The sequence below is a fragment of the Spermophilus citellus genome (genome assembly GCF_964194105.1).
Source record: "Spermophilus citellus genome assembly, chromosome: 13".
Taxonomy (NCBI): domain Eukaryota; kingdom Metazoa; phylum Chordata; class Mammalia; order Rodentia; family Sciuridae; genus Spermophilus; species Spermophilus citellus.
Window position 1 is genome coordinate 94,067,514 of NC_138193.1, and position 27,643 is coordinate 94,095,156.

Here is a 27,643-nt window from a genome sequence, read left to right on the forward strand (position 1 = left end):
GCTAGATATAAAATCAGAGAAAGCTATATAATACCAAATATCTTTAAATGTATTTTGACAAGTTAACTTTTTTGATTTCTCTTAACCTTGAAAATAAGAAATAAGATCAGGGGAAACTGAAATGGTGTCAGACAAGTACTAAAAGAAAGTATTATTTTGGTTACTTGTAACTGACCAGATGGGCTTCTGTTACTAAGGGATATTCTGATGAACATGTTTGGAATAAAATTCCTTCACAGTGAAATAAGCTACGTCAAAATCTCAAGTTAGGCCCATGTGATGCAGGCCAGTTCCTGGTGGGTCATTTATGGGGTGGGGCCTGGTGGGAGGAAGTGAGGTAACTAGGAGCACACCCTTGAAGAGGGTGTGGGACCTCAGTTCTCCTCTCCTTCACTTCCCAGCTGCCTTAAAAATTATTTAAAAAAAAAAATAAAAAAATCTAACTCTTAAAAAAAAATCTCAAGTTACACAGTGTGGGCATGCATCAAGAATGAAAAGCATATCCCTTTATGTTATGCACATAACTTAATACTTACTTGTCCTTGCATAAATGCAGGTGAATTTGGGAAGGGAGGCCCTTAAGGCCAATGACTTTCAGGAAGGTTACACTAACCCTCATGAATCACTCTACTCCAGTTTCGAACAGTGCAGACGCAGAATAAGGCTACCACTGCCTTTTCCCCTACTGTATGACAAGAACCCACTTAGACCCAGAGATTGATTTCTTAAATCAAACCAGGAAAAGGCTAGCTACTAGTGATTTACACTTCAGAATAAACTTCTTTTTGGTCTTTGTACCTCTAGAAACAGATCGATTTTGTCTCCATTGAAGTATTTTCATTTTATCAATATGATGAAAAGTCTGTTAGAGGGTATACTTCAAACAATGAGGTGTAAAAAATTACATTTTACCTACTAATAACCACAACTTTTGAGAACCAATTTAATGGGAGTAAGGTGAGTGGTATAGGAAGAAAAAGAAGAGTTTTGGTCTTGAACTTTTTTTTCTCCTATTGTCATCAATCTTCTATTTTTTTTCAGAAAGAATAAACCTTAAAATAGCTACTTACAGCTGCTAGAGAGGCAACAGTCTCTGCCTAATGGCATAAATTTTTATCCAATCAAAATTAAATCACAGAAAACTCAATTGGAAATCCCCATCTCCCACCCCACCAAACCACTGCCAAGCCCACTGATATTTACAAACCATTTCTTCTCCTTGCCTCCCTATATCCCACACTATCAGGATTACCCTTTGTTTCAGAAACACTAGGATTTTAGTCAATATTTTAGAGTATCTTACCATTTCTCTATACGTATTTTATGGCTGATATAACTGAGAATACATGCCACTGGATAAAAATGAAGAGGGATATAAAAGGAAAAAAAATCTACTAGACACAATTTACTATCTTCCTCACTAATGCTAAATCTTAATGTAATCCTGTCTCAAATTTAAGTAGTTCTCTAAATCCCCCATGAATACTACATTCAAATAGCATAAAATAAAAACATTTCTGGGCTACTTCTTCAAACTGTCAGATTCCCTCACTTGTTGGAACTATTAACAAGATGGGAGGAACTCACTAACCTACAAATCGGTTATAAAGTATGCCACCATCTTCATGCCTCCTCTAGCCTCTCATCCAGAAGAATCAAGAGAAGAAACAAAATAACCTTCAGGTGATCAACCTGCTCTTTTCTACTAACTTTAGTCTTTCTACTAACTTTCACTGTGGAAGCAGAGGTTGCCAGGAGCAACTAGCACTTCCTAATCATTAGACTGCTGGGTCAGAATTAACAATTTTATCAATAAAGGCATTAGTTCTTCAAATGCTAGTTACCATGTGACCCAGCAATTTCATGCCTAGCTATATATCCAAGGATGGAAAACATAAGTTCACACAAAAGCATGTACACAAATGTTGAGAGCAATATTTTCACAACAGGCCAACGGGAAAGCAACTCAAATGTCCATTAACTGATAAATGATATATATGTCCACATATTATTCAACTACGAAAAGAATAAAGGGCTGGCTGATACATGTTACAACATATATTAAACTTCAAAACATTTTTTAAAAGTCACAAAAGACCACATGTTACATGATTTCATTTATATAAAATGTCCAGAATTCAGAGAGAGAGAGAGAGAGATCTAAATCTGATTATGGTGCCAGATGTACAACTCTGTGGATATACTAAAAACCCACTGAATTACATACTTCAAATAAGCAAACTATATGTGAATTATATCTCAATAAAGCTGTCATTTGAAAAGAAGGGGTTTTTAATGTGGTTTCATTTATCTCTTTCATTTTGCAAATCCATTTCTTTTCTTCAACCTTTAAAAGGACACCAAGAGGAAAATTTCCTATATGTTAGTTTGTCAGCCTAACTAAATCTGAAGAGTATGTGATCCACAAGGAGGAAAGGAGATATGCATTCAACAACAGCAGTTCCACAAATTCAAACATCTGACAGGTCAAAGCAAAATGAAAATGGATTTAAAAAACAAACAAACAAACAAGAATAAAACATATTCCAAGGTTTTCATTAAGCTATTAGTGGTTCCAAATAGAGACACATCTTTTTACCATGTAGGTTTATGTAGTGCTGCTATTCTGTGACTCACATGGTACATAAAGCCCTGTACAAGCTTCTGTTTGGTCCTGGTGTGTGTGTGTGTGTGTGTGTGTGTGTGTGTGTAAAAAAAAAAAAAAAAACGAACAACAAAAAAAACTTTAAAAAGCTATCTATCATACAGTACATTATGGAGAACCTTTCCCCACTTTTACACTTTTCCATTCCCAAGTTTTCTACAATAAGAATGACTTACTTTCATTATTAGAAAATAGGCAAATCCCAAATAAAATGATTTCATAGATAATACTGAATACATGATACATAATTATCAGCTTAGTTTTTAAATATTTGGGTCATGTCGGTGGCAACACAGCTGGCACTATCTCAATCACACAGCAACAGTTTTCCATACTACCCTCCTCCCAAATGCATCAGATTCAACTCATCCCATTTCCCTTCCTCCAAAATAAATTCAGATTTATAGTTTGAACTAAGTCCCCCAGGTGATTCTACTATACTCCCACTCTTACCCTAACTCCTCAGGGAAGAACTAATCTAAGTAAAAAGCTTTTTACTGGACTTTTCAGGTTACCCATACAAAGAAGTTTCAGTTGAGTCAAGGGCACTATGGTGAGCCACAAAAATGTGGTAGCAGGGTCACCACAGGGGATAAAGTGGTAGTAGTCTTTTGGCTTTAAAACTTAACCCAAGAAAATATACAAAGAAACATGAACTGTCCAAATAACCAGCATGATTATTTTACACTAAATAGCATAAATTTATTAAAATGTCCAAAAGGCTCTCTAAAAATACATTAGATATGACCAACCAAAAGAGAAACTAGAAGTGAGTAAACCAATTTGATATAGTAAAAGACAATGAAGAGCCAGGGGTGATGGTGAATGCCTATAATCCCAGTGACTCTGGCAGAAGGATTGTCTCAAGTTCAAGGCCAGCCTCAGCAATTTAGGGAAGCCCTAAGCAACTTAGTGAGATCCTGATCTCAAATTAAAAATAAAAAGGACTGGGGATATAGCTCAGTGGTAAAGTGCTCCTCGGTTCAATACCCAATACCAAAACCAAACTAAAGCAGCAGCAACAACAATAAACACATATAAAAAGAAGAAGCAGGAATATGTTCTGGAACTACAATAAGCATTTAAAAATGACATAAGGTCCTGCTGAATTTTTTCCCTTATTATAGAGAAATTCCAGCCAATTCAAAAATAAATAAATAAATAAATACAACACTGTATATTTTTATTGTGTACAAAGTACTGTTTTAAAGTGTGTATGTATGTGTGTGCACACACACACACACACACACACACACACACGAATGGTTAAATCTAGCTAATTCACAAATGTATCCCATAACATGGTTGTTTGTGGTGAGAGCACATATTCACAATTTTTCAAGAATACAATGTACCATAATTAACTATAGTCACTTGCTACACTAGAACTCTTGAAATTTATTCTTATCTAACTTTAATTATGTTATCTTTTGTTGGTCATAATTTCATTAAACAACAACAAAAAAATCTAACCATGGCTATTTTGCTAGGCAGCTTTATAAAATACCATCACTTGAATCTGAGTTAAGTTTAATTAGCACATATCATCATTAAAAACCAAGGTAGATAATGTTTTTCTTTGAAGTCTAAAAATAATTACTAGAAAATCTGAGTCTGCTCTGGACAAGTCCTTAGATGGTCTAGATTTGGGAGGGTGGGGAGGAACATGTAATACTTTAGAATCCCAGGGAGGCACTTTCAAACTAAATATGCTTCTACAGGATTAAGAAGTAATGAAACTTCACTAATAATATCTAAACATAAAAACAAAGAGGCTGGGAAAAGCTGAAACACTACTTGCTTAGACTGGGAGCTCCTTGAGTGAATAGACTATGTCTTATCTTTGGATTCCTTGTGCCTGGCACAGAGGAGTTCAATAAACACTTGCTAAACTAAACCAGGAAAATATATCTGGTCTAGAGTTCTTGCAACAAAAAGAAAAGATTACCCAAAACCAGAACCAAGCATTTAAGTTGGATTCACAATGAAATCACTAGGCTACTTTCCCAAGTGCCTTTTTTCCCCCCATTAATCTCAAATCCCACTAGTGAAGTTATTTAAGGATCTGTAATCATAAAAAGGTGCATTTATCTGACTTGAAAGGTTCTAGATTGAGCACACTTTAAAATAGACAAATTTAGTATTTTATGCTTATAAGGTAAACTCTGAAGACTATCAAGATACAAAAAATTAAAAATAACTATATTTTCTTCGCATGATAATACAAAGTACAATTTTTTCCCCAAAAAACAACAATGTTCACATCTGTGAAAGATTACAAAGTCTTAAGTAGTGAACACTGACTGCAAGCACCAGGGGGCCTCCCAAGAATAACTTCATAGTAAAAGAAAAGGTAAATAAGAATTCCTGATAAAACTTCTGCTTCCTATTCAGTCTGCAGACTGCTGGAAGGCTTTCACATCTGGAGCGAATATATCAATTTAACTACACAAGGAATACACACAAAATTGTTGTTCAAAAATTCTAGATATCAACGCTTTAGTTGAAAAAAGAAACTTAGTACCCTCCCCTAAAGTCAAATAATCTTCTTTGATGATTTTCCAAATATAAGTACATACTGCTTCGCTATAGTAAACAACTACCGTCAGGTAATTTTTAGGAAATAACAAAAAATTATATGCAATCCTTAGAAGATGTCTTGACAAAGAGGACTCTAAATTGTTTGAAAAGACTTAAATTCTTTCCTATATACAAAACAACTAATGAGGATGCAAATTTTAGGGTAAAGGGACCCTTTGGCAGAAAACTGCGTTTAACTTTGCATAAAATCCTGCAACGAATAGATACACTGGCCTGCCCATCTCTTCCTTTCCCCCTTATGCTCCAACACATAACTAATCAAAACCACCAGGGCCCGGAAAACTTTAAATGCTGCGAAGACTTCTATGCAAATACCTTTTCAACCCAAGAGAGGCTTTACAATAGACCTTCACTAAGTTTGTGCAGAAATTAAACTCCGTTTAAACCTGTTAAACGTTCAAATCCCAAAGTCAATTGCTTAAACAAACGTATCAGTATGTTTCCCTTTTCTTAACATGTATCTTCAACCCGATCAACATTGTTTCACTTTTTTTTTCCCCACGCCAAATAATAAAACTGTCCGTAAACTCCTGCTAATTCGATCTTTTCCTTAAAGAAGAGTTCGTTCTAGCGCATCGAGTTTAAAATGCAGAGCAGGTGAAACTGTCCTACCTAAAAGAAGGCTTTTTATAAAATCCACTCCCGGAACGACAATCGGAGGCAACCAAGGGCAACGCACAAAGAGAACAGAGAAGAAATACACATTCCAGGGACACACAATGCCCAGTGGCAGGCACCCTCGCCCCCTCCTTGGAAGGGTCACCGAAGGCCAGCACGACGGCCAGGGGAGTCCCGAGGCCCTTTCCGAAGGCTGTCTCCGCGGATGGGTTTGTCGGCCTCGGTCCCCGGGCCCAGCCCCTCTCGCACGGCCGCTCCGGAGGCCGCCCGCCCGCGTCCCCCGGCCTCTCCATCCCCTCCTCGCTCGTCCGCCCCTCCGCCCTCCCGGGGACTGATGCCCGGGCGGGCAGGGGCCCCTCCGGCTTCGCGGCGAGGGCAGCGAGGGATGCCCGGGGCCCGCACTCACCCTCCAGCAGGCGGGTGATGAGGCTGTCCACGTTCAGCTCCCCGTCCGCCATCTTGTCGGCACCAGACTCTCCTTCCCGGCAGCGGGAACAAGGGCTTCTCGGCGGCGGAGGCTGCAGCGACGGGCTCGGTGTTCTCTCACCTACAAGTCACGCGGCGTTTCGACCCCGGCTCCAACTCCCCCTTTTCCCGGGCCCTCCCCCCACCCCCTCCCCGCCGAGCAGCGAGAGCGCGCGCACACTCGGAGGCACCCACAATAAATAAATAAATAAACAAGTAGGGCCCCCACGAACCCGGCCGCGTCAGACCCAGGCCGCCACCTCCTCCTCCTCCTCCTCCTCGGCACCGCCCAGCTCCGCAAAGCTCACCAGCGCCGCCGACGGCCCCACCCGCAGCGCCACTCACTCCCTACGGCCCTTGCCCGCCGCCGCGCCACGCCGCCCTCCGCGCAGGCGCGTCGCGTGCTCTCTCGCGCTCCCCACCCCTCCCAGGCCTTCGCGCAGTCGCAGTGGACGCGGTTTGCCCGCCGCGGCAGACTTCGCGAGGTGCTCGGCCCTCTTTTTTCCACGTCCACTGCGCCGAATCTCCGGGGCGGCGCAGGCGCGGGGAGGGATTCCGGCTTGCCTAGCCGAGGAAGCTCCCATTACGCAGAGGGCGCGTAGGCAGAGCTGACCTTCCCCTTTTGCTGCACCCCCGGGCGCGATCGCACTACAGGCGGAGTGGTTGTGCCCTTCCCGCTTTGCTTTGCTTTTCTTGGCGTCATTCCCTGCTTTTGCAAGCAATTTCTCACGTTTCCGTTAAGTAGGAAACGTGGACTGCAGTCACCCTTGTTTGAAAACCAGGTGTGTGGAAACATGAAGGGGCTACTCTGCTGAAAAAGTTTGACATTGCAAACAAGGGGTTTTATAACCCACTGTTCTCCAAGACTAGTTCCCCAGGTGTCCCTGGATGAAACAAGCATTAAAGTGGACCCTGGAAAAGTCCTCAGTAGTAAAAATTTACATGGGTACTGCTCTCTGTGTTCACACTAGCGCGTACATCACACCTTACAACTATTTCCACTCTGTGGATACCATTTTTCCACGGTGCTTTTCTGTTCATGCCTCCGTTTTGTTGCTTAATCTTCCTCTCTTGTCGTTGTTTAAGCATTTATCTCCTACACTCAGCTCCCAGAGGCGAAAAACACATTTATCTTTGTGCTTGCAGCCCCCATCAAGTCTCTGTCACATAGAAGGGAGAAACACGGGGACTAGGGAAGGTTAGTTGCTCAGCTGGCTTTCCGCCACATAATAACTGCCTTTAAAAGGGCAGGATAAAAAGTATCCATCTAAAGGATCTAGGCAAGCAACAGTGTTTAGCCTGCTTTGGGAAGTGCTTAGAGGGATGGCCTTGACCCATTCCAGGGGTGTTATTTCTGGACACTTAGACATGACTCTTCCCCAAGCTCAAGGCAGCGCTCCCTCCTTCCATGTATCTCGAACAACAGCTAAGAATTATTGAGATTCATGCTGGTGCCCTGGCAGTGTTTTAGATGTTATACACTTGTTATCTCTATTAATCCTTACACAGCCCTATTTTTACCTTGTGGATGTGGTTAATCCAGGCACAGAATATTAAGCGCCTACCTAGCTCTCAATCACACAAGTAAGGAACAGAGCTAGGATTCAAATCCAGACATCTAGTGCCAGCATCTTCACTCTTAACATTTGTCATATACTCCCTCTCGGTGTATGAAGTTAGAACAGGCAACCAGTCATAACTGTGGTCTGTCTGGAGTAGATTTCACAGACTCTGCAATTACTGCCAGTTCATTTGGGGCCTCAAGATCTAAAGAAATAGCTCATCATCACTCTTTCTTCTTTGTTGTACATTTATTTATACCCAACTTCATCCCAGAAGAAAGGAGTCAAGAAAGCTTACATAAATGTATGCAGCAGGGTAAATTTAAAATAAGTTCAAGAGCCAGGTGGTGCTGGCCTGTAATCCCAACAGCTTGGAAAGCTGAGGCAGGAAGATTGAAAGTTCAAAGCCAACCTCAGCAACTTAGTGAGACCCTAAGCAATTTAGCAAGAGCCTGTCTCAAAATAAAAGTGAAAAGGGCTGAAGATGTGGTTCAGTGGTTAAGCACCCCTGGGTTCAATCTCTGGAACCTAAATTAATGAATTAGTTAATTTAAAAAGTAGAACAAAAGAAAATGCATGGTATAATAAGGTCCCATTGGTTTGCTAGAGATTGGCCACAGGAGCTGAGTGTGGTGGCACACACCTGTAATCCTGGATACTGCGGAGACTAAACCAAGAGGATGGAAAGTTAGAGATCAGCCTCAGCATCTTAGGGAGACCATGTCTCAAAAATTAAAGGGCTGAGGATGTACTTCAGTGGTAGAGTGCCCCTAGATCCAGTCCTCAGTACTACCAAATAGAAAAGAGCATAAATACGACTCCCAGATATCTAGCAATCAAAGAAAAGGTCACTTACAAGTGGAGTAGGTGTTTTGGCTGTGCAGGAATTGGGACTTGAATACAGCAGCTTGCAGAGTTGGATACCACATCCCCAAATCTCTTCCATGAATCTTATGAAAAATAACTTTGATCCTTGTCTAGCTTTAGGGTTCAAATACTTAAAGGACTTATTAAAAGTCTCATTTAAAGGACAGGGACAACCAAAGGAAAGTGGATTGCACAGAAAGAAAGTGAGCATTGGGGGGAAATCACCATGAGAGGATCAGAGATCAGTCTCAGCAGAGTTGTGTGAGCCAGAAGAGTTAGGAGAGTAGTTCTGAATACTGTCTGCAGCTATTCCCTTCTCCAACCCCACCAGGTTTCCCAGGACCCTGGAATCCTGGGAAAGAATGGGCCATTATGAAAATAAAAGAACTTTATCACTAGGGGCCCAACCAACTTTTCCAAAATCCTTGTATAAGAATTCAGAATTCTTTAAAAAAAATTTTGTAGTTATAGATGGACAGCATGCCTTTATTTTATTTGTTTACTTTTTTAATGTGGTGCTAAGACTTGAACCCAATGCCTCATACATGGTAGGCAAACACTTTGCCACTGAGCTACAACCCCAGCCCAAGAATTCAGAATTCTTTTTTTTTTTTTTTTTTTTTTAGAATTTTAATATTTATTTTTTAGTTTTCGGCGGACACAACATCTTTGTTTATATGTGGTGCTGAGGATCAAACCTGGGCCACACGCATGCCAGGCGAGCGTGCTACCGCTTGAGCTACATCCCCAGCCCAGAATTCTTAACTGATGCAAAAACTATGTTACTTAATACCCCAACAGCTTCTGGGGGCAAATCACCATCATTTAAAACATCAATTTCTTTTTTTTTTTTAAAGAAAATTATATGCATATTCACATTGTGTAAAATAAGGACAAAAATTAACCCACTTCAATTCAAGTCTCATTTGCCCCTAGAGTAGGTACTATACCCCACTTTTTCTTTTTCAGAGTAAAGATGTATTCATTGGAGGAAATTTGGAAAATGAAGGAAAAATATAAAATCAACTATAATCTCACCAGTCATAGATAGCTACTTTTCTGCTTTATTTCTGAAGAATGGTTATTGAACATTTACCAGCATACCATTAGGTCTAGGGAGACATCTGGGTCACATGTCAATATCCTGGGGTAATTCCAGAAATGTCTGTAGAGGTAAACTCCTAATTATTATTTGGACTTCCTGATTGAAAGGAGTCTGGGGCTTCACAGCTTGGAGGTCTTATTAAAATCATGATCTTATTTTTATTTACCAATAGGTAATGTCTGGGACACCCTAGTGTCCATAGTTTTAAAAAGGCAAAACAGGGCTCAGAGAAAGCCAACAATCACTGTGTTGAGACAAGAGCCACGTCCCTATGGATTTGTCCTCAAAGAAGGCACTTGGGAACAAAATAGACAGCAGCCTGTGACTCCTTACAGTAAACACAACAAAGACTTTTATTGGGATGCTTTTCTTATGTGCCACTCAGTATTGGTCAATCACCAATATGGTGTGAAAGTGAGTAGGAATAGGTAGTGAAGTGTGAGGGCTATAGTATGTGGCTCTTTGATGCCCTGGGTTAATCCAAGACAGCTTTTAAGAGAGTTATCAATAGAAATACTAGAAATAGAAATCCATCGATAGAAATTCTCTCCATCAAGTCTTCAATAAAGACCTGAGTGGCATTAAGTTTAAATTTTATTAGGTATACCTGGAAAACAGCCCTTCTTTATGCCAAATGTCAAAAGCTTTTGTAGCCAGCTCAATTCAAGAAAATTGAAACATCAAATAGGGATTTGTCTACATTAGTGGGAGATTGACCCTCTCTATATAGTACAAGACCTAGGTGGTATACATAGGCAGGGTCAAGACTTTTTCCTTAATATTTAGTTTTGATTTAATTTCAGTACACATACAAGAGAATAATTTAAGTGCCAAAGTTATCAATTAAGTCATAAGGCATTTATGTCTTTTTTTATCATAGCTCAAAATTTTTTATATCATCATCATCATCATCATCATTATTATTTGGTACCAGGGATTGAATCCAGGGGCACTTAACCACTGAGCCATATCCCCTAGCCCTTTTTATATTTAATTTAGATATAGCGTCTAACTAAGTTGCTTAGGGCCTCGCTAAGTTGCTGAAGCTGGCTTTGAACTCACTATCCTCCTGCCTCAGCCCCCCAAGACTCTGGGATTACACTTGTGAGACACCATGCCCAGTCTCTAGCTCAAATTTTTTAAAGCAAATATAACTAAGTGCCTCTTTGCAATAACCTTCCTTTTATCCCAAAATGTGCACACGTGCACACACACACAAACACAAACACAAACCCACATACACAAACACAAACACATTTTCAGTGGAGTATTTTATGTTAAACTAACTTTCTAATACATCCAACTGAATGCAAAATGAATGCCTAGTAATTGAATGAGTTAACTAGCTATAGAGAACTGTTAACTACAAGGCAGTTAAAGTTGTTGAACAGCTACCACAAATAGCAACTATTTAACCACATCATTTAATCGTTGAAGTGTTGCTCTGCAGCCCTTCATTTTATCTTGTAATGAGAGTGCAGGGCCAGGGGTATATTTAGGTCAGTCCTAGTTTGTTACAATGAAACCATGTCATCTACAGATGTGGAGTTGTTTCTTTTTCGATGCTCTCCCATCCTGCAGGCAAGATATCAGGAAATAACCAATAACTGTTTGTTTCCCCCCAAAAAAGGTTACACAGTGTGAAAACTTGCTTCAAATGAAACAGTTTAACTGTTTTGTTTCTAATGATGGTTGCTCTCTTCTTATTTAGTGTACCCAAATTATGTATTATTTACCTTTTTGATTAGAGAAGGTTTACGTCTGAATGGTTTTCTAAGTTTTAACTGGTTTTGCTAAATAAGACCCCCCCCCCCGAAAAAGAAGAAGGAGAAGGGGAAGGGGAAGGGGAAGGGGAAGGGGAAGGGGAGGAGGAGGAGGAGGAGGAGGAGGAAGAAGAAGAAGAATCAAGTGTTCTAATGTAGCTATAAAATTAGTAAATTCCCACTAAGAACACATTAAAAGTAATGGCATGTAGCTCCTAAAACTAAAACCAGATGTATCTGTAGGCTGTGAAAAATATTCATTGGGGTTACATTCAACATAAATATTGCTTAAATAGGATATGTATGAATTATTATTTTAATCTTGATTTAAAGCAGACCCAATGTATTATAAATATGGGATTAAAATGCCCAATGGTACTTGTTGTTTTAAAAGATCTCATAATGAATAAACCTCTAAAGCAAAATGTATATTGAACCAATTAAGTATGTATGAAACACTTAGTGTGTTTGAATCTGACCTCCCAACCTTCAAGTAGTTTAATGACTATGAGGGAAGATGACCACAAAATGATCTGGCTAGTGGGAAAAGCTTTGGCTTCAAAATGGGTATTCAATGTTGTTGAATACCCTCAGACAAATCTGTCTTTCTGAGTCTTGGTTTCATTACCTATAAATTGTGTCCATTACTTAACAATCTTCAATGTTTCTTCCAGCTCTAAAAAAATCTTTTTTTTTTTTCTAAGACACACAAATGAAGCCCAAAACATAGCATACATAATCTTGTACAAGCTGTCCCCAAGTTAGGAACTGGATCAAGTCCAAAAGGTCAATTGTTTGGAACACAGAATATATTTTCCCACAGAGACCATGGTACAAATGGTTGTTAAATTCCCACATCAGTCTGCAAAATCAATTTAATCCTTAATGCAACCATAGAAAAGTATCCATGATAGTATGGACTCTTACCACCAATTAACACAAAAGTTTACAGGGAAAATCCATTGAGGATTCTAATTTGATATGGCAGAAAATACATCTCTGCTTCTTACTACCCTGAGCAATAAGAATGACGACAATTCTAATTCCAATTCCCAAAGAGCCCTGGACCCAACATGGGAGACAAAGTTTGGACTAATGGATTGGAGAGTGAGGATGCTCAGATACCTCTGAGTCCATAGGAAGGATGGGCTGAGCACAGGTCATGGGGTCTGGGTTTTGATTGTTAGGAAGGAGTTGGCTTCCAAACAGGAGTGTAAGGACAGAAGTTAAAAAGGGAGGGAACATATTGGGTTGGGAACTTTTTATTTAAAAGGTGCGGTTACTTTTAATCTCATTCAATTTGGCAGTTGAAGTTGATATCTAGAAAGTTTAAATTGCATTGACTTAATAGTAAAACTAGGTCTTGAATCTGGATCTCTGTTTCCATCTTTCTGTCTCTTTCAGATTTTTACTAGAAAGACACTACACTGTGTGAGAACCTCCTCTTTTTCTCCCCTGCACAGGAATTCTCTAGAATCTGGCATCCCAAGCCCACTCACACTCACATGATTGGCAATTAACATGTGTCCCTACAGGTTTTGACAGTGCCACCAGCTCAAAGAGTGACTTCCTAGTTGCTTCACCAAGGTTGCTCTGTTCCTCATATTCCAGTTCTGGTTTGAACAAGCCACCCAGAGAATGTAGTTGTACAAGCACAAACTCTAATTCCATTAGGGTACTCTTCATAATGATGCTACTGTTAAGAAAACTATACTGACTGGGAGAGCCTGGGTTCCACCTAGTAGGCTGGATATGCCATGTGCTGGGATTTTTTTTTTTTCCTAAAACTTGAACCCAGTGATGCTTAACTACTGAGCTACATCCCCAGCCCCTCCCTTTAAAAATATTTTATTTAGAGACAGGATCTCATTGAGTTACTTAGGGCCTCACTAAGTTGCGAAGGTGAGGCTGGTTTTGAACTCACAATCCTCCTGCCTCAGCCTCCCAAGCTTCTGGAATTACAGGGGTGCACCACCACACCCAGCATGTGCTGGGAATTTTCAGTGACATTATTACATTGAACAGAGCCTCAGAGGCTTTGGCTTTTTTCTAGTCATCTGGGGCTAGTTAGGGACCAGCTCTAGGTCAAAGTTGTGAGAGGAAGTGAGAAAAAGTGAGAGGGGGTAAAGTGGGCCAGTGGTGGTAGTGCCCGGTGGCAGTGACCTCACTGCAGAAATGGAGCAGACAGAATGTGGGTGATGCAGGCAGCTTTCTCTAGGAAAGAAGGAGAAGGAGCTCGATCTCAACTACCTCCAGGGGAAGGGTAGGGGTCCCCTGTCTCCTACCCCGTGCACATCCCTGGGACACCCTAGCCAGACACAGGTAAGCGACCATCACACATCCATATTCTTAAGCAGGTCTCCTGTGACCAGTGCCTGGGGGTGTGGATCAAATCCTGAGCTTTTCAAATTCCAGAGAGGGAGGGGACCATGAGATGTTTACAGCAGGGAGGCCACAAAAGCATTCGGACTGGATTGTGAAGGATTGTGGGATTTAGATCAATGACTTTCTGTTAAAAGTAGCTGTGTGTTTGTTGTCAGAATCAGCCCAGGAACTTATTATTATAATTATTAAAAATATCAATGTTTGATTTCCCCTTCTCCTCCCAGGAATGTCCTCACTAACTCTCAGCATTGGGAGTGGAGGAAAAAGTATTTTGAAACAATGTCCCGGGGAATTCTGATAGGGACCCACACATCTCTCCCACATTTTTTTTTTTAACTAATGCAGATCTCAAAAGCGAAACAAAACATAGCAGGTCAAAGAGAATGCTTCAGGAGGGAGAGACAGGGGAGGCTCTTCAGGGAAGAGATTGTTTCTGGTGACGTTTGTGAAAGGGCAAAGAGACTGGGATAAGTGGAGAAGATTGTGCATCAGGAAGTAGCAGGAAATAGGGTGGAATAAGGAAAAAAGAGCCAGGTGCAGAGGGAACTGATGGTGGGTAGGAGAGTTTAAACCTGATGCCATCTGACACAGGAAACGATTCATATATTCATTCAGTACATATCTATTGAACACCTACTCTATGCTGGGCCCTGTATCATGTGCTGGGAATACAACAGAGAACAAAATAAAGTGCTTCCTCTCATCAGGTTTATACTGTGAAAGGAGAGGGATTGAGTGATCAGTTCATCTTAGTTTTGCCAGAGATTCTCCAGGTTTCAGCATTTAAAGTCCACCCCAGAACTCCTTGGGCAAACCAGGATGGTTAGTTCCTTAGGAGGTAGACTGTGTGTGTGTGTGTGTGTGTGTGTGTGTGTGTGTAAAGGCCAAGAAGAATGGTAAAGCAGAGTAAGAGGTTGGGATAAAGAAGCATGCTGTTCTTGATAGGGTCAGAGAAGATCTCTGAGGAAGTGACACGTGAGCAGCAATCTGAATGAAGGGGCCATGTAAATATCTGAGGGCCCACTGGGGAGGGATTATATCCAGCAGAAAGAATGACCATGCAAAGGTCCTGGGGTGCAAACAGGCTTAGCATAGATGAAAAATAAGTAAGTTACCAGAAAAGTTGTAGAAGCAAAAGTAGAGAAGGGCTCAGTGAAGTAAGCTTGTGGGATCATGTTCCCAGTGTGATGGGGATCACCAGGGGATGGAGAAAAGAGGCGTGACCTACTAGCTTAGAGGGTGAGGGAAACCAAGCATGGAAGCCGTGAAACCTCTTACAAAGCATCGGCATTAGGTAATCTCCAAGAATCCCTTCTAAAAAAATTTTTTTGGGGGGTATCAGGGATTGAACTCCAGGGCACTCAACCACTGAATCACATCCCCTGCCCTATTTTTTGTATTTGATTTAAAGACAGGGTCTCACTGAGTTGCTTAGTACCTCACCATTGCTGAGACTGGCTTTGAACTCATGATCCTCCTGCCTCAGACTCCCAAGCCACTGGGATTACGGCATGCGCCACTGCACCAGGCCATTCAAAATGTTTGATCCAAGAAACGGACTGGACTCACACCCCAGCTTCACCACCTGCAAGCCACACCCACCAGGCAGCTCACCTAAGCTCTGGGATCTCAACATCCTCGCCAACAAAATAGGAATCAAATGCCTGACTGGCAGAGTTGGGAGCACTAAATGAGGTCATGTCACAAAGAACCTAGAGTGGGACATGGTGAGCCCTCAGTCTAGGTTCATTTTCTTCCCCTATTTATACTCTTAGAGCTCAGTGTGTATGAGTCACCACTTATCAGCTATATGTAATATTTATATAATTATAATTTACATAATAAATATTTATAACAAATATTACATATATATATATATGGTTTTGTGCTTTTCACGCCCACTCCTTATTGAGCACATTCTGTTGGTCAGTGGGGCCCACACTCTTCTCCATCTTCACTGGGACGACTCTGTTCACACCTGCCTTACATCCCCACACTGCAACTCACACTTCACTGGAATAGCGGATCACACCAAGTACCTGCTCACATCCTTCAGGTACTCCACACCATCTTCAGGATAAAATATAAATACCTGAGCTGGGACACAGGGCCTTGCACAATCCCTGGTGTTTCTGCCTCCTTTTCCGTATCACCTCCTCCCTGGCTTCCTTCCATGGCTGGTCCCACCCAGTCTTCCAGCTCTGCCCAAGCCCACGGTTTTATTATTGGTTCTCCTGTGGTGCTTTGCACCAACTACAACTTCTTTTCCTATTATTTCTATTTAAAATAAGCAAAGCATTTGGAGCTCAGGCTCTAGAGGCACCCCCACTTTCTTCCCAATCCCAGTCCAGCAGCTTCAGAGCTGGACTTAATGATTAGGAGTGAATTAAATAAACTGAGACTTCCTCACACTGGACTGCTGATTTATACCAACCTGTTTCATCACTTTCAGACATAATAATAATAATACTCACTTAACAGAATTGTATATTAAGAATGAATACTGGGCTGGGGATGTGGCTCAAGCGGTAGCGCACTCACCTGGCATGCGTGCAGCCTGGGTTCGATCCTCAGCACCACATACAAACAAAGATGTTGTGTCCGCTGAAAACTAAAAAATAAATATTAAAATTCTAAAAAAAAAAAAAAAGAATGAATACCTACGAAGGGCTGAAATATCAGTACACAGTAAACCTTTAAGAAACATTGCCTATAGATATTACATCTATATCCCAGAGTCTGAGTTCTAACTCATTTTTTAAAATTTCTTTTTTGTTTCATAATATGCACTTAGATGTTTATTGAATGAAGACCTAAGTGAATCATATTTTAAAGACTTTGTTCTGGTTTACAGAGCTATTTCTTGACTGCAACATTTGGACTGTGTCCAAAATCTTGTTAGTAAAAAGATACCATTTCTAATATTTCTGTAAACTTTTAATTTTCATTTGCAATATTTCTTTGGAATATATTTCCCAACACAGAATCATTAGTTAACAATATAAAAACTTTTACAGCTCTTTTGTACATATTTATAGATTTTTCTTCAGTAAAATTTACCCATTGGCAATTTAAAGGTTCATCTTTAGGAAACTAGTAGAAAATGGTATTTTTGTGTAGCTGAATAATACACAGCCATTAAATATCAGGCTTCTCCATGGTTAATCCATTGCTGATTTTTTATGATTTCTATTTATTTTTTAAAAAAATTTTTAGACATTTATGGACCTTTATTTTATCATTTATTTGTATGCAGTGCTGAGAATTGAACCCAGTGCCTCATACATGTTAGTCAAGTGCTCTGTCATTGAGCCACAATCCACCCCAATTTCTGTTTATTTTTGCTAGTTTAATATGCATAGTGATATATTAATGTCATTTTAATTTCCATTTTTAATGAGTTTTCTTTTTTGTATGATAATTTATATTTAAAATCAAGTGTACAAACTTCCTGCTCATTTCCTTGATTATTTATGGTATATAATTGGATATTGACCTTACATATTGAATTTATATATTTGAATTAATTTTCATCAATATATTTTGGATGTGAAACTTCTGTTGCTTATATTTGCCACATGTAACTTTCTTCCTTCTGTGTTTTCCTTTATGTTTTAATGTATTTTGTTTGTTTGAATCCATCTATTTCATCTCTACCACTCCATTAAGAAAAATAGTGAAATGTTAGACGCTGGGGGAACTTCAACACCATGATCCATATTCTCTTTATAGATGAAGAAACCAAGGATCTGAGAAATTTACTTCATGCCAGAAAATATCATTTTTTAGTAGTTAAAGCTTTTTCTCATTTAACTAGGGTGAATAGAATGTTTTCTAGTTTCTAAAAACTAGAAAAATGTAAATTTTTTTCCTTTATAAAATGGCATTTGTTTCAGCCATGAGATGTATATAATGGAATGTTTAAACTCTTCAGAGTCTGAGAAAAACACATTTGTTTAACACCTTCTGCCTACCAACTATCATAAATGTGAGTGTGTGTGTGTGTGTGTGTGTGTGTGTGTGTGTGTTGCTGGGTATCTGAGCGTGGTAAGAAAGAGAGAGGGGGAGAGGGATACACAGAGTAAGACAGGAAGAATACTCTGGTCTTTTCTTCTCAAAGTCTCTTCTAGGTCTGGGGCCACCGCTCAGTATGGTAGAGCACTCGCTTATCATGCATGAAAGCCTGGGTTCAATCTCCAGAATGCCTGCGCACACACCCACACACACATACACACCCACACAAGCTCCTTCTATATAGTAGTCACTTTACTCTGATACGATATACAATGATGACTATCACAGTGTTGCTCATAAGAACAAAAAATGGCAACAAATGCCTAATGCTTAGGAGTTAGTTAAAGTAACTATGGTATTTCCATGTAGTAACTATGGTATTTCCATGTAGTGGGATACATGAAATCGTTACAAATCATGTTGTAGAGGAACATTTAATGACACAGATATATATATAAGTAAAGTGTAAAGACTAGATTATGATTAAAGAAGACTTAGGTAAATGGAACCACCTGTCACATTCATGTTCATAAATTGGAAAACACAGCATTCAAATGTCCATCTCCTCAAAATTAATCCATGGATTTACTTCATTCCTAAAGAAATCCCAAGTACCTTTTTCTTGGTTAAGGGGTGGTCATAATTGACAAGCTGACTCTGAAATTCACATGTCAATACAAAGGCTCTAAAATATGTGCGACAACTTTGAAGAGAAATAATAAAGTTGGTGGATCACACTATCAGATTAATATAAAATTGAGACATTGTACCATTGGTAAGAGAATTAACAAACTAATCGAAAAGAGAGTATAGAATCCATATACATTATCACAGTAAATGGTGTGCAAAAAAGAGGGATGGTTTTTTTAAATAAACAATTCTAGAACAATTGAATATTCTTGTGGAAAAATATGAGTTTTGACTTCTTCTTATATAAAAAATTAACTGGGTGAATTATAAACTTAAATGATAAAACAGCCTAGCTTCTGAAGAATACACAGGAGAATATCTCATGACTTTAGGGCAGTCAAAGATTTCTTAAATAGGGTACAAAAATGCTATCCATGAAAAGAAAAATTAATAAATTGAACTTCATTAAGATTAAGAGCTTTTGTGAAAGGCCAAGTCACAGGCTGAGAGGAGGTATTTGCAATATATGTAAATATATCAAAGAACTCAAATCCTATAAACCAATAAGAGAAAGACAAACAACCCAATTAAAAAATGGGTAAAACAGGCAGGGTATGGTGGCTGCAATCCCAGCTACCAGGGAGGCTGAGCAGGAGGATCACAAGTTTGAGATTAGCCTGGGCTATTCAGACCCTGTCTCATGAAAGTGGATGTAGGGGATGGGAAGGGGGGAGGGTGAAAAATACTTGCATAAGCATTTCACAGAAGAGAATGTGCAAATATCCAATTAATGTCTGAAAAGTATGCAACTCATCATTAGTTACCAGGAAAACATAAATGAAAACCATGTGCTACCAATCCATACTCTCTTGAATGGCTAAAATTAGAAAGACTGATGATACCAAGTGTTGATAAGGATATAGAGCCATTAGCCCCCTCACACACTGCTGTTGGGTATGTAAAATGGGAGAGCCAGTTGGGATGAACAGGTACATCTTTGAAAGTGACTATTAAGCCAACTCTGTGAGTTAGCAATTCCACTCCTAGGTATGACCATCAGGAGACATGCACAAAATGTTCAAGGAAGTTTATTTTTAGCAGGCAAAATTTGGAAACAAGCTTAATATCTCTCAACAAGCAGATTGATCAATCAGTTGTAGTGTGTTCATATGGTGGAATTTTACACAGCAAACAAAACCCAGTCAAACAAACCCAATCTACTACTACATGGAACAACGTGGATGAATGTTACGGTCATTTTAGTGAGTGAAAAGCAGCAGACATAACAATTGTCTATTGCTTTATTCCATTTATATGAAATTCAAAAACAAGTAATACTAATCAAAAGTGTTAAAAGTCAGAATGGGATTTACCTCTGAGGCATATGCATTTGACATTGATTGGGAAGGGGCAAATGAAAATTTTCTAGAGTTCTGGAGTGTTCTTTATGTTGCTCCAAGTGGTAGTAAACAAAAACATGCTTACATAAAAGTGTACCAGAAGGTACATTAAGATTAGTGTGCTTTGCTATATATGTATTGCCTCATCAAACAGTATTATAGGATATTTTTTCCTTCTTTTTGCTGTTTTCATATATCACCCTCTTCTTGGCTATGTTGTCCAAAACATCTAAAATGACACAATAAATTTTTGAGAAAACAATAGAAGTTATTACTAAAAAAGCAAAACAAACAAAAAACTAAATTTAAAATATCAGCAGCCTATCTCAATTTATTGGCCTGAGCCCTGGACCTAAAAATAGTCCCCAGGCTTGCCAGCTGGGAACTGGCCTATGTTTAGCAAGAAGTGGCAGAGAAATAGGGGGCGGAGCCAAGTGGACACTGCTGCTGGGAGGGATGGCTCTGAGCAGGCTGGGTAGGCCATACCTGTCACCAGGAACTCTGGCCAGCAGCAGCATGTAGGATCTCAGACTACTGGGAAGTGGAAATGACACAGAGAAAAAAGTTTCAGGAGAAGCAGACTGGACACAGAGGAACTCAGAGCAGCTGAACTCTGCCTATTCACAGAGCATACCTTCCTTTTGTCTTCACTTGGTTGGGCTTTCAAGTTTTTGTTTTTAGATTCACTTTTCCACAGCTTGGTTTTAAATGTTGTGCTGATGTTTGGGGAAACCGGGTGCAGAAGTGTTTAGGTTGCAGGGATGAACGGTTCCCTAGGTACTGAATCATCCTAACCTGGGGACGTCATGTAACCTCTTCCTTGTTCATGCATCCATCTAGGAGGCAGGGATGGCTGGTGTAATTATCCACATCACAGCGATGCTTTGAAGCTTAATTAATGTTCATAACCCACTTTGAAGTGTTGAGATGAAGGCAGTTGATAGGAATGGTGCCTCTCTAAGTTCTACTTACAAACTTCAGCAAGCTCTGAAACATGGGATGTGGTGTCCCCTTGCAAATGTTTTAGCAGGGTACCTCCTAATCCACCTGATTGAATTAGAATTGATGTCACTCAGCCAACTGAGAGGCCTCCATTTCTATATTTTGTTCATTTTTCATAGGTGGGTAGAAATATAAGATAAATTACAACAAGTGACAACATTTCAAGGATGGCTTAACAAGTTGATCTGTTGCTATTGTCAGTGAAGAACTTTTAACCCCAAAGTAGGATGCAACCCAACTTTTGAGGCAGAGAAAAATGTTCCCAATACTGAGACCAAAGGTAAGCCACATGCTGTGGATATCATCAGCAACCTGCGTAAGAATCAATTCATCCTTCTGTATGATTTGGAAATGGCTTTGAATACCATCTTCTCCATTTCTAAGAAGCAGAAACACTAAAATATTACCAATAGGAAAGAAAAAAAAACCAATTTGGAAACTGGTACTGTCAGGAGTGTGGCCTCTCTATCTAGTAGCCAATAAACTTGGCTGTGCTTGATTTAAAAAAAAAAAATTAAATTATGTGAGCAAACAGGAATATGGTGAGCCAAATAATGACAGTGAAAACCCATAACAATGATGGTGGTGATAACAACAAGTGTAACAAGCATGCACGGTTCCAAGAGTTTTATATACCATTGGATCCCCAAATTACCCTAGAAGGTAGAACATATTATATACCTATTTTACAGACAAAGAAACTGAGGCTTGGGGAAGTGCAGTAATTAACTCTTTTAAGGTTACACTGATTAGCAGATACCGGTGGTTTTCAAAGTGTTCGTTGCATGACAGTCCTCCAGAAACTGGTTACAAGTTATATTCCCAGCCTAAGACCAGAAGATCTGATTCAGAAGTGTGAGCTGCTATCAAAATAAGTGCATTTTAAGAAGAAATGCATTTTAATAAACACTCCAGGCAAATCAAGCCTTTATATCACCCTTTGGGTGGTAGTAGCCCAGACCTAGGAGGAAAAAATTAAAAAGCTGAGAATAAGAATTGCCAGTCATTCTCCAGTACTAGCTCTCCCTGTCTAGCTGAATAGGAGGTCATTTGCCCAATTGGGACTATATGTCCCTGTTGTTTTAAAAAAAAAAAAAAAGTTATCACCAATCCATTGATGAATGAAAGTAGTCCTTCAAAACATCCAACTTGATTTGTCTAGCTTTCATATTTGCCATTAACCTTCTGACCTTAATTTGGTCTCTTGAATAGATTTACTTACCAAAAAGAATCTGATAACCAAACAGATATGTATTTTAACCTGGTAGTTATAATTCTCACAGGTAATGAATGTTTTAGTCAGCTTTTTCACTGCTGTGACCAACCAACAAACAAAAAACCTGAGAAGAACAATAAGAGTTCTCAGTCCATAGATAGCCAGCTCTATTCCTTAGGGCTTGAGGTGGGACAGAACATCACGGCATGTGGTAGAGGGAAACAGGACATGGCCACCAAGAAGCAGAGAGAGATGAAAGGAATCTCCATTCACCAGGGATAAAATATATATCCTACAAGCAGGCCTCCAATGACCCACGTCTTCTAGCCACATCCTACCTCCCTGAAGTTAAGACCCAGTTAATCCCTCTCAGAGGATTAATGCACTGATTAGGTTAATTTCTCATAACCCAATCATTTCACTTCTAAGCTTTCTTGCACCATCTCACCCATGAGCTTTTGGGGGACACCTCTTATCTAAACCATAACAATGATTAAATGGCATTGCACTTTATTAATCAGTCTATTATAACTCAGGTTAACATGAGTCATTTCTGGAGAGCTAGCCCTCTCTTAAATGAGCTGCAAGCAGTGAATTATGAACATGCAAACCTCAGAGCTAACACACATTCTGAGGCCTCCCTTTAGTATCCCCATAGCACTGAGCTGGAAGGCTCATTTTTTTTAATTTAAAAAAATATTTTTTTTGTAGTTGTAGATGGATACAATGCCTTTATTTTATATGTTTATTTTTATGTGGTGCTGAGGAGCAAACCCAGTGCCTCACATATGCTAGGCAAGCACTCTGCCACTGAGCTATAGCCCCAGCCCTGGAAGGCTCATTTTGAGACTCTAAATCCTGAACTTTTATCCCTACAAAAGGGGTAAGTTTATTAAGTTTAATAAAATAATTTATAAAAAGTTGGTCTCCTAGGTCCTACCTTTCACCCTTGGCTTTAATGTCTATGACCTCTGAGATATTGAGGAGCATGATGATAAGTTTTAACACCCTTGCTCATTTCCTCTTTTCAAATACCACTTGTCTGCATTGGTATTGTTATGGGCCAGGCTATATGGGCAATGACCAAACAGACTCCATTTTGCCCCGAGACTCCACATCATGTAAGAAATGCTTCTCCCATGGAAAGCCCCACCTCTGTACACATCAACAGTTGCTTAGCATAGCATGTTTGACAACACAAAATGGCAATTCTTATACAATGTAAAAGTGTTCTCTCTTTGGTTTCCATTTTTCTTGGACTATGTACCCTGTCAGAGATTGATTGTCTAGACATTAGAAACCATCTTTAGCTTGTACTCAACTAGGGTCATTTTGGCCCACTACCTTTTTTTGTTTATGATCTCATGACTTTTGTTTATGGTTTTGAATCATAGCAACAGCCACTTATGCTTTAATATGGTTTTGGACTATAAAAGGTGTACTCAAACCCCAGGAGGGGGTCAGAGGGTGTAGACTTGCAACCCACCCCTTGGCCCTCGAGCTAGTGTAACCAGACCACTAACTGGTGAATAAAATTTCCATCTCCTGCTTTAAGATCGACTCGGTGATTTATTGCAATCTCACCTTAACAGTATGAGGCATAACTCAGTAAATGGAAAAGACACACAATGAACTTGACCAGAGATAATGCTATGGAGGCTGAACCAACCCATATCATGCCCCCTCCTATCCTTATTATATGCATTTTAAAATAGGGCAAAAAAAAAAAAAAAAACCAAGGCTGGGTAAAGCAATTGCAGTTTCCTTGGTCTCCTAAACGAGGACATTATTGAAGGTATTTGCCCCTTGTGCTCTTGATGGGAGACTTACTCTGATTTCTGCCTTCCTTGATAGCCTCTTTTCCCTCCCAAGCATTCCCCAAGCCTGTTCTCCCTTTTTGACTTTTCTTGGCCTTGCTCCACCTGTCTGTCATGTTCTTTATCTTCAGCCTCCTGTGCTTAGCTCTTCTCCTGATGATTGGTTCCATTACTCAAATCTCAGCTAAACTCTTACCTTCAAAGAGGCCTTCACTGACAAGCCCACTTAAATGACATCATTTAATTTTATTTTCTGGATAGCATCACCAATTACTGATATTTTTCTTATTTTTTTTATAGGCTATCTCCCCCATATCATATTTTCCCTGTTATATTTACATTGCCCCAAATTGTGCCTGATGCAGGAAAAATGCTGTATACAGGCTTGGGGAGACAGGAGAAAAGAAAAAAGAAAGGGAGAAAGAGAAGGGAGGAAACCAGAAAGGGAGGGTGAGAGGAAGGAAGGAGAAAAATGAAGACAGTGGTGTAAGATGATTCTGATCTGAGGCTGATTACTGGAGGCATCCAACTGGGTTGTGTCTTTGCTTAACAGTAAAATATTTTTATCCACCTCCTTTGTAAACAAATCAGAGATCTTGAAGATGTGTTGAGTTTATTGCATAAGACTGTTTAACAGTAGTTAAGAAAACAAATGAGTTACACTGAGAGTCTTTACTAGATATTTGTCATTATTAGCTCAGTCTCATAATTTATTACAGTATGAAACCAGGAAAAATTGTGTAAGTGGTTGAATTCAAGAAGCTAAGTTTCAAAGTGGAACAAAAACAGTTGCACTGAAGATTTTCTTTCAACACAGCTCAAAAATACCTTCTTGGCAGCAAATGGGAATAACAGTAAAGAGTCTTCCAAAAAGCCTGGAAATAGGAAATAAGGTTGCCATCCGAGAATTAAACCAGTAACACACACACACACACACACACACACACACACACACACACGGATAAATCAACTGAGGGAGTAATCGGAGGTGACCAGTGTGTAACTGGATTTTGGGGACACCCAGATGACCTGGGAATAGGAAGGCAAGCACCAGAATGTTCCTGTTAGTTTAACCAGTAGAAAACTCATCAATGAAAGCCTGCATGATCAGAGGAGGCAGGGGAGCTGTCATCCAGTAGCCTGGGAAACATTAGCCTAAGAAGCCAGAAGCGGGTAGCCCCTGCCAAGCCCTATTCAGGAGAGAAGGACATGCCCAAGGACATGAGCTCTCAGACCTCTTTGGCAAGGAATCCTTTGACAAACCATCTATCTACCTCCTCTTACTCAGATTTCATGCTCTAGCAGCCTGGCTCCTGGGTGCTCCGTTAGTCTACAGGGAACACATGCCCTCATATGGAGATGTGATGGCCCATCTGTTAGTTGGTTGCATTTATTTGTAAAATGGGATAAATTTGATTTCTGGCTGTTCAACAGTCTCTTTTGGCTTGAGTTAGTGTGAGTCTTCCCCTTGAGATAAAGCTCCAGAGCAGAGTGACTTGTGACTTATGTAGGGCCCAGACTACGAGGCAGAGAATGAACCAAAATTTATACAGTTGGCTCTGAGAAGATACCTCCACAGAGGGCTGGTCTAGCTCAGTTTTCTCAAGTTCACTCTCATGTAACTCATATTGCACTGAGCAAGGGGAAGATGAGAGGCCAGGAGTATGACTCTGGCTCATCTTCTAGAGGCCACGAGGCCTAGACAGATGAGATGTGGATACCTTAGTCCAGGGGCCAGCAAAGCTTTTCTGTAAAGAGCCAAATAATAAATATATTAGGCTTCACAGGTCACATAGAATCCTGGTTACATATTTTTTGCCATTTTAAAAATATAAAAAAACAGGGCTGGGATTGTGGCTCGGTATGAGGCACTGGGTTTGATCCTCAGCACCTCATAAAAATGAATAAGTAAAATAAAGGTATTGTGTCCATCTACAACTAAAAAAAATATTTTTTAAAAAAATATATAAAACACATTCTTTGCTTTTGGTTTGAAAATAGGCTTCTGGGGGCTGGGGATGTGGCTCAAGCGGTAGCGCGCTTGCCTGGCATGCGTGTGGCCGGGGTTCGATCCTCAGCACCACATACCAACAAAGATGTTGTGTCTGCCGAAAACTAAAAAATAAATATTAAAAAAAAAAAAAAGAAAATAGGCTTCTGGTTGGATTTGCCCGAAGGCCATATTTTCTGGCCCTTCTCTACTTCTGATCTGGCCCCTTGTTACGGGGGAGACCTTTTGGAAAAGCTACTTATAAAATTTGTTCACTTATTAACAGACAAACGGTCAACTTGTAATCTGCCTTATTCCTCTCCAGGCGGATGGCTTCTACCTTTGCCAGTCTGTGGGGCCAGATGGTCAAACGAGGAGGAGCAAATTGCAAAGGAATTTGTGTGGAAGCTGGTGGTGAGGAGTGTAGTGTGCTGGGAGGGTGCGTGGGGCCTAGCCAAGGAGAGGAGGGGTTGTTTGAATAAAGTTTCAACCAAAGATAAGTCTTCGTAGAGAAAGTTAGGGAGAAAATGCCTCTAGGCAAGGATGAGCTTAGCTCAGGTCACTGGTGGAAGTACCAAGTCCAAGGGATCTTGGAGACATCTCCTAAAGGCCCTCCAAACCACAGGCTTGCCTTCTGTGGCTTATCACCACCGGGCTCTGCAGGGACCCATCAGCTCTTTACCATTTATTCCAGTATAAGTGCCTCAGCAGATTGGATAATTTTCTCAAATTGCACTCAGTGAATGGGCCTCCCTGAAAACTGGATCCTCCAGACCCAGATACAGCTGAAATCATCATTTCCTTGAGAGAGGAATAAGACTTCCTGAAAGACCCAACTTAACCAACTTTGCTATTTCTATCTACTTCTAAGACGGCTTATTAATTATATATTTCATTCTTTGAAATTTGAATCACTTTCTGTCGCAGCCTGGCTGGGCACAAAATAACCCAGCCGCCAAGAGGCACTTGTAGGTTCAAACAGGAACTACTTTATTGCCCGAACTCTCACCTGCACTCCTGGGAACTCTCCCAGCCCTCAACCGGCTCCGCGAGAGCTCAACGGGGAACTCCGAGAGAACTCAAAAGTAGCAGGGCGCCAGGCAGCAGGGGTCTATATACAACTGAATACACAGCCTGTTTCAATCCAGCATCATCCAGTCACAGCAATTATACACAGCTTAACTTAATTATCATCATCTTAATGGCTCGCTGGCATCACCTCTCAAACACTCCCTCTGGCATAATGCCAGGCGCCATCCCAACTCAACCCTGGCTCTCAACATCTTTCAGTTTTTATTTATTTCATTTCAAAATATGCTAATGAATAGAGTCATGAAATTGACCAATAGGTAAATCAGGATCACAGGGCAGTGGGGGAGTCGGTGATAGAATTGTAAATGGAGGGTTCTGTGTTCTAACATCCTCTTTCTACTCTCCACGGTGGTAGTTCTCACATACTGTGATGGACAGGAATGGGGCAGGGAGGGAGAGAAAGGGCAGTGGAATTTGGTTAAGTTAGGTCCTTTCAGGAAGTCTTATTCCT

The 27,643-nt window shown here is 40.2% G+C and overlaps 1 protein-coding gene across 3 annotated transcripts in view; it reads right to left on the reverse strand.

The window, feature by feature from the left end:
• The window catches only part of PPP1CB (protein phosphatase 1 catalytic subunit beta), a 42,664-nt gene extending 35,858 nt beyond the window's left edge, over positions 1-6,806 (reverse strand). Inside the window, exons 1-2 of one of the 3 annotated variants that reach the window (XM_081265289.1) lie at positions 6,658-6,806; positions 6,291-6,431 (exon numbers count right to left, since the gene is read on the reverse strand). In XM_081265289.1, coding sequence (XP_081121415.1) covers positions 6,291-6,342 — 52 coding nt within the window. In that variant the 5' untranslated portion in view covers positions 6,343-6,431; positions 6,658-6,806. Of the gene's footprint in view, positions 1-6,290; positions 6,554-6,582 lie in introns of those variants that run through there. The other 2 variants (XM_081265288.1, XM_081265287.1) reach the window with 2 other exon arrangements.
• Positions 6,807-27,643: the final 20,837 nt, after the last annotated feature.